The 8,335-nt window shown below is 39.0% G+C and overlaps 1 protein-coding gene across 11 annotated transcripts in view; it reads left to right on the top strand.

Annotated features, from left to right (window-relative positions):
* SLC4A7 (solute carrier family 4 member 7) overlaps positions 1–8,335 on the top strand; it is a 106,545-nt gene that overhangs the window by 54,350 nt on the left and 43,860 nt on the right. For all 11 annotated transcript variants that reach the window (XR_003093715.1, XM_025202368.1, XM_014519262.2 and 8 more), the window contains 2 exons: positions 5,415–5,530; positions 7,036–7,193. Coding sequence is in view for 10 of the 11 variants with exons in the window: in XM_025202368.1 (XP_025058153.1) it covers positions 5,415–5,530; positions 7,036–7,193 (274 nt within the window). In the remaining variant the exon portion in view is untranslated. The remainder of the gene's footprint in view (positions 1–5,414; positions 5,531–7,035; positions 7,194–8,335) is intronic.

Below are 8,335 nucleotides of genomic sequence, written 5' to 3'. Positions count from 1 at the left end.
GGGGGGGTGGGCAACACACTAGCAGTTTGTGTAGAGTAGCAACAAAAATATGTTCAGGCATTTTTGAAGAGCAGTCACCCGTCTCTTTGCTTAGGCTGACCTGAGGTTGAGAAGGCTTGCTCCAGCCAACTGCACCAACCCACCTGTAATTCAGGCCAAGAATCCAGGTAAAGAAGAGTGAAGTTTCTAGCAGGCATTTAATGTTGAGGGTAATCAGCATATTTAATATCATGGCTATCTCTGCCTTTCCACCTTTTCAGCCTGTCGTGAGTAGTGGGTGTATTAAGGTCCACAGAAAATCAATACCTAAATCTATTCTGTAAGGTATCCTCTGAGCAAGGATTTTTTGAGTAAGGCCCTTATGTCTCTCTCTAGGGTGGACAGGAGGGAGCAGTCTTCCTCTGCCTCATTTACAGGAAAAAAATTTTAATGGGGTGAATTTATGTAGAGATCATTCTTACTGGTTTGGGGAAATCTGTGGTGGATGCTCTTCTAATTCTCATCTGTCTGTAAATACTAGGATGCTATCCTCCAATTCCGCCCCCCCCAAGAAATCCAGTGTTTACATCAGTAGTGGTAGTTCTTGACATACCCTTAAACAATTTCCAGACTGTCACCCTGGGCCACTACTGGGCTGATATCCTCTTTTTTAAGGTCTGCAGAACAAACTACAGAAGACCTATTCTCTATACTGGAGTGCAACTAAGCGCTTGGCTGTGCAGATTTTCTGTGGGTGACATTAAAGACTGACTAGTTTTGCCTCTCTCCTTTTGTAGCAACTTCCAGTGTCTAATTTTTGTCCTGTTCTTTGCTCTAGACATATTGGGAACTATCTAGAAAATTGTGAATTGGTATAAAAGGTAGACAGAGATCCTTGGTTGAGCTATAATTTGACATCAGTATCTAACAACCCAGCCAAAGGCTTTGCTTTTACAAATTAAAACTGATAAAGTTTATTTTGATAAAAGTAGACTTCTAACATTTGGCTCTTCGAGTTGTTTATTTTAATTGCTTCAAATAAAAAAAAAAATAGTTTAAGACCAGTATTTCCAGAATGTTTTTATGTTTGAAAACTGAATCCCTTCAGCAGAAGGGGCATGGTCAGCCAGAAAAAAATGCCAAGATCTTCAGTGTTGAGTCTGCTGCAAGCTGTGCCATTGAATGAGAGAAGTATTCACACTTTTAAGAATGTTTCTGTAAACAGAAATCTAGTTGACAGGTAAACATTTGTATGTGTGATGTCCTTGGCTATGCTTATGGCCTCCAGTGAGCCCAAGAGCACTGTTGAGAGAGAAGTCCTTACCACTCTGTATGTCCCTGAGCCTGCAAGTTAGGCATAGTAAATGGCTCTGGTGTATGCCTGATGGCCCTGAGCTTTCCCTGCACAACTGTGCTCGGGCCATTGAGACTTGAAGACCCCAGGGGCATGTGCTTATGCCTAATTTGGAGGCTTTGGCACTGTGTGGGATGGATACCAGCGGGCTCATCTTTTGGCAGCACTCTTGGAGGCCATGTAGGCATGTAACCCTTGTTTCTAAAGCTATAAAGGACTATGCATGGTGGTTTTTATTTTAAACTTAATTGATTAAAAACATGTACACAACAATTGTAACATTTACTTAGCTGTATTTTTCCTTAATTTGAAGTAATTTTCTTTCCCCTTCCTGGAGCAGAGTTCCTTGCTTTTTTCCCTTTGCCTATGGGAGCAGCAGTCTGTGAGTCTCTAGTATTAAATGAAGTCCAAATATCTAGAAAACATATTTGATACGAGTAAGAATGATGTTAGAAAATACCTTAAATTGATGCATCTTTTAGAGCAATTTTAAAAGATGTCAAGTATTATTCTATATGGCCTCATTTAGCCTTAATCTGCCTAGGTATCAAAGAGTCTGTGGAATTTCTGTTTAAGACACTTTTTTCAGGGTTTCTTCCTCTTTGGCAGTTTAATACCTTAATCAGCTGCACTAGCAATCCCCTTTGGAGTAGTAGAGTTGGTGTGTGTGTTTGCTTTGCATCATGACACCAAGAAAAGCTGCGGGCATGTTATCATTTCTTCAACATCTCATCAAGGGTTTTATGAATTTTTCTGTGGCTGACATTCTGAAAATAAGGAATCAAGTTTCTTTTCTCCAAAGAGATCATTTATCAAGACAGGGTTATCAGTTTAGGGAAGAGAAGAAAATTAATTTCTCCTACTAGTCTGAAGAGGAGTTTCTCAGTCTCCCCAAACAGACAATGCATGGGAGGAAACCACTGATGCGATGAATATCTTGCATAAGATGCAGGAGTGACAGCACTCTAGTTCTTCAGTAGTCAGTCAGACCCTCTCCACCAGAATACAATTACAATTGTGGTTGAATCTTCGATACCTTCCATTCTGCTTCAGAATACTATGTCTGGTAGGCTTTTTTTGTAATCAAAATGGATTTTTACCTGGGTAAGAGATGCAGAATATCTCCTAAAGAAAAAAAAAAAAGCAGTTGAAACGAAAAGGAATTCAGAATTTATCATTCACAGGAATTAAGTTACATCCCTAAGTTATTAGACCCCTTTAAGTAAAGGGAGAATAAAGATAAATAGCAGGGAGGAAACATGATCCATTAGGGAATGTCACCTAGAGCAATGTAACCACAGCAGAAGTCTGGGAAATGGAATCCAGAACTCAAAAAATAAGTACTTGACTCTGATGCACCAGATATCCTCTGAAACTAGACCGATTACAGAGGTCTAATGGACTTGGAAGCTGTCTCACAAGCTCACCACTTAAGATGATGCGGAATGGTTTTAGTGTATTGCCAGATCTATAAGAAGCCAATTTATTCCTTGTTAGATATCTTCTCATAAATCCTTGAGATGATAAAAATTTAGTTACTTTGTGGGTGGTATTTTATTTAAGCTTAATGAGTTGGTGGAAAGAAAAAGCTGTTAAGCCCCAGTTTTGAAAGGGATGGGAATTTCTATATTAGTACTAGAACTGCTGAATCTTGGCTAAAAAGCAAGAATGCTGGGGGAATGTTTTTGTGTTCAGTTATGAAAGAATCTATATTATCCTAGGACTGATTATCCTAGGGCCAAATGGGAATTTTTATAGTTACTGTGAACCTTTAGAACTCAAAGGGATCAAATTCAGGCCACCATTTCTGTATTCACAGGGGTGGTTGCAGCCAAACCTTTTCCTACTGGGCACTCTCATAACACCCATAGGACACTAATGTTACAGGTAATCGAGGATCAGGACTGTGCGAGTTAATTCCCCATCCATCAAATTCTGTATGAACCCAATTACTCTGTAAAGCAGAGGGTACATGTCATGAATAAACTCAACAAGATACTTATGGAGTGACTGGAGTACAGGTGGAAAATGATACCTTTGCTGATCATCTTTTGCTAATTCCGTATCTTAAGTTATCTTCCTTTATTGTTCTAGGAGTGAAAAGTAAAGTGCGTCTTAACTTGCCTTTCTCAGATTTACCTGTAAATACTTCCTTTCCTGCCTGCATGTAGTAAGAATCAGGCTTTTTTGTTTTCTCAGCACAGAAATTGCCTTGCATCCCTCTTGCAGTTTTAAAGATGGAGTCTTATTCTATAAAGTAAGCTTTGCACTGATTTGTAGACTGTGTGTTGTGGGGTTTGCTAGTTATGTCCAGTTCGGTGAATAATATATACATTTCATAGCAAAAGGAAAGAAAGTGATATTTTTTTCTGTTTTTATTTTGAGATTTTTATCTTGATATTAGTACCATACATTGTATAGTATAGGTTTCTCAAACAAAATTAAGGCCCATTAATTTCATTGGTTTTTGTTTGATTAGATTGTCTAGTCTCTCTCCCTTTTATTTTAAAATGGAAGAATAAAAACTGAAATATCTCAAACTCAAAAATGAGAACTTAGTCATGTTCAATTGCAGTAACTCCTCTCTGGAGTTCAGAGGAATGATTTATGTGGGAGTGGACAAATACTACAGGTGTCTCTTAAAAAAAACAAAACAAAACAAAACAAAAAGAAAGAAAGAATTAAAGCAGCCAAATGGTAGAAGGGGTCATTCCTCTCCTTGGACGATAATTGCAGAAAAAGCTCAGACCGAAAAAAGCAAGCGACAACCACATGCAGACTTTGACTTCCCTAAGTGAGAGAGTGCGTTTAGGTCAGGTTTAATTTGTTAACTATTTATTTAATTTCAATATTTTTCTGCATGTATGCAAAACCATAAGCTTTTGTATAGACTAGAATTTAAAAGCATGCTAATAACCATATTAATTAGCATGTTCTAACACATTAGAAATGTCTTGTATGGATAAAGCAATGTATTCTTTAACACCTACTATGCAAAGTCTTAAGATGAGTCTACATTACAGCTATGAAGTAGGGTTGCAGCTTGAGTAAGCATACCTGGATTTATCCTGGGTGGTGATGGTAATTTTGCCATGGCAGCACGAATGTGCAGTCTAAGAACTAACGGATTTACCCAGGTGACTTTGCAGCCAGCACTGACACCTCTGCTGCTTCAGCAACGTTAATATTAGCATCCCAGCTAACTGGTTGTTAAAAATAGCATGGGTACATCAACACGTATAATCCCCCCCTTTTGACTTGAGCACTTAAACCAGAGAGTTGCAGCCTTTGTGGGCCTGTGGACAGAAATGCTGAGCGATTAAGGTTCTTTGGGCAGCATCAGAGGGTCCTGCAAGCAACTTGTTGAACTAGGAAACCAGTGCCTCAGAGGGAAGCATCTCAAGTAGTTTATAGTGCCTTAGCTGTCACGTTAGGGCATGTAACTAGACTGTAGATACCTTTGAAATGTAATCTAGCCAAGCAACAGTACAACATACACTGCTTCAAACAAAGATAGATTGAACTGTTGATGGCTTGTACAGTTGTTCAATTGCCCTCAGCATCACTATTTTGGTTGTATACCGTGAGCCTATCCCCAGTGTGGTCAAAGTCTGAGTCTTACTGTTTTTAATCAAATATGCACTTTAGAAACAAATATTGTAAAATGCACTCAAGTATGTGTGTCTTTATGCCAGGGCTTACAAATGTATGGTATGTGTGGAACGTATTGGTATAGATTCTGCCTTGAAGTGATGGTGGTTAAGATTAAGATTTGGCTGCTTCGTTTCTTCCTGGAAAAAGTCGCTCTTGTTTTTCTTTTACCTGGTGATGGTTTTGCAAATGGCCACCATTTAGGTAACATCTAATTTTTTAACAAACATTCATTATTTTCCAAAATAAAGTAACTTATATGTTTACAGTACTAATGGAGGACTGCCTTGTTTATTAACTTCCACGTTTGCTTTAAGCAAGCTGTCACATTCAGAGTTCTCAAACAATGTGTGTCACTCAGTCTGCTTTTCTTTTTATTCATTTATTTAATACGCTCCATTTTGAAAGTGTATGTTTTATTTTGATACAGGACTCCTAGCATCTCCACAGTCTGCACCTGGCAACTTAGACATTGGAAAAAATGTAGACGTTAAAGGTAATGGAACAGGAGGAAGCAGAGAGAACAGTACCGTTGATTTCAGTAAGGTAAATGACATTAAATATAATCGCAATGATAACTAAGCAGGGCCATATAACTTTATTTATTCATTTTATTTTTTTGTCTGTTTACTTAAATAAAAACTGGTTACTTTTACTATATTTCTATTTTTGGGATGAAAGTTAAACTATGATAATATCAGAATGCAGCATAGATTAAATTAGATTAGGCATATCTTTCGATTTACTTCTGCGGTATATCTGGACTCTCTCTTGAGTAAACTTTCACTTCACTCTTGGTATTTCATGTAAAGCAACTGCTGCACTTACAAGTGGAATAATGTGTAATATATTGAAGTCTGATATATTGCAAGAGTTTTTACAAAATTAATTTTGGGGGTTATGCATCAACTGGTTTAGCTTTTGTAAACTTGTTGCCCTAAATTTCTGAAATAAGATTATTCTTCACAAAAAGAGCTTTAAATGGGACTGACTTTGACCTTTACAAATTTATTATTCAGAAAACACGGTGGTTTGAAAATAAAAAGCATAAATTATGTTCCTTAGGCAGATTTTGTGGACTACTTGTAACTCCTTCGGTTTTTTGTAACTGATATTTGTTGGGCTGCAAGATCCCTTATGGCTCTTGGTACAAAATTTAATTCTGTAGTCTAATCCATACTGTAAATGTTTGTAACAAAGCTGCTTGCCAAGTTAAGTAATTATTCTCAAGTGAAGCTAATTTAGATTGCAATTCTCCTCTGATCGTGGCAGCTGCCATTTATTCCTGCTCCTCTGTCACAGTTTTTTTGTTTTTGCTTGGCCTGTCCTCCTGTACACCTGCCTTGTCTCCTGTTGGGCAGGAGTCAGCCTCCTGGCACTGTAGTTGTGGCACACTTGGTGTGGGACTCAAGAGGCCAGCTGTAAGTTTTCTTAGATAGCAGTTTAACTGGTGTTAGTTTCTCTTGCTTTTTGTGCATCTGTGTGTGTGTGTGGACAAAGAGTTCATGTGCTGTACAACTTTTTAATGGTCTGCTCTGATTTTTAATGCAGAAATAAGTTTCACCTGTCTGTTTTTGTGAATGACAGTCATAAAATTATGCATTTCTTTCCAAAAATAATGGTAAAAGTGCAACTCATGATATGCAACGAGGCTAAATTCTGGAAACTTGTGTATAATTACATGAACTCTCCTTAGCTGTTTGTGTAGATTTACTTGTCAAGTCATATCCTACTTCAGAAAAAATATTTCTGTCCTGACAAGTTTATTTTACAAAAATGCTTATGTAGTTCCACCTTCTTAGAATATAATATGTGGTAGAAATTCTAATTTATAATGGTAGAAAACAGACTATTACTAAAATATTGCTGACAGACATATTTTATGTACATTGTGTTTCTTTTTGTTTCTTTATGTGAATGTTTTGCATTTTCTTTGTCATTGTAGTACAAATGTTGAGTAACATACGATTAGTTCTAAAAAATAGTTTGTAGATTTTTTTCACTTTCAACTACAAGGCAATAAACAGTTGTTTTATATTATTATGTAATAGGTCGATATGAACTTCATGAGGAAAATTCCTACAGGAGCAGAAGCATCAAATGTGTTGGTGGGAGAAGTAGATTTCTTAGAAAGACCAATTATTGCTTTTGTGAGGCTGGCCCCTGCTGTGCTTCTCTCAGGTCTCACAGAAGTTCCTGTTGCTACACGGTAAAGAAATCCCTGAATGCCATGATTTTACTTGTATGATAAGTAGCAGCACTTCAATGCTAAAGCAGCGTACATAGCGGAGTGATTTGTGAAGTCATTGGGACAGAAAATGTATTCATCTTTCTTACTGGTGCCAGTCAGCTGTTGCAAAAGTAGCAGTAATGGGCACCCTCCTAAACTTTCTTTGAAGACTTTAAAAAATATTTTGATAATGAAGCCACCTTCAGAAATGCTTGGCTATCAAATGACAGCCCAACTAGGTGTCAAGTGATGGCAACAAAAAAGGACCTGCAGCTGTGGGAGATTCAAAGGGGTGTATAAAGAAGCTTATTTGCTCCCCCAGTGCTAGCCTCCAGAAGTAGTCCGCTGGAAGTTTGTCTAGTTCAAGTTGGTATGCTGTTTTAGAGGGTTACATTGCAAATGCACAGCCCTAGAGTTTGGAGAATCTTGTACAGTCTTTAGGCTGCCTTTAAATCTTCATTCATCTTTCCTTTTGTAATGGTTAAGAAAAGTGAGATGAAGTGCATTATTTTTTTTTCTTGTGTCCTTAATAGTCTGAGGTCTGTTTTTCTGGATTTCCCGTGTGCTTAAGATTCAGGACAAAATTCAGTCCCAGTGACTTAGATGAGGTACAGTGGTGGATCTACTCTGTTGGGATTCCAAGGAGTACCAGGGAACACCTGATCATTTTCAAGACTGGACATTTCAGTAACGTAACTAGGGCAGAGCTAGTGGGGGATCATCCCTGGATACTGACTTAGAGGGTGCCCCAGTATGGCCCCCTTTTGGCCAAACTGCTAACCCCCCCCCCCCCCATTTTTTGTGGGGGGCAGACCCCTGTGCCCCCCAGCCATAGGAAGCTGGGTGGGGGCCACACTACCCAGCAGTGCATCTGGCAGGAGTAGAAAGGGAGTGGAATGACACCCATTCCTTCTGGGAGGCCTTGCCATGAGACCCACCCCCCACCCTCAGGAGTGGGGGAGAGGGAAGGGCACCAGGAGGGGACCCTCGGGAGCCCATGCTGCCGCTTGTTGCTCAGCAGCAGCAGTCAGCCTTTGCTGTTTAAGCAGAAGTAGTAGCAGCTGCAGCTCAAGTGAGGAGCCTGGTGATTCTCCTCCCCCCCCCCCCCCCCCCCCCCCCAC

Source organism: Alligator sinensis, unplaced genomic scaffold (genome assembly GCF_000455745.1).
Source record: "Alligator sinensis unplaced genomic scaffold, ASM45574v1 scaffold181_1, whole genome shotgun sequence".
In the NCBI taxonomy this organism is placed as follows: Eukaryota; Metazoa; Chordata; order Crocodylia; family Alligatoridae; genus Alligator; species Alligator sinensis.
Note: the sequence above shows the minus strand (reverse complement) of the source record. Positions and strands in the feature narration are given on the sequence as shown.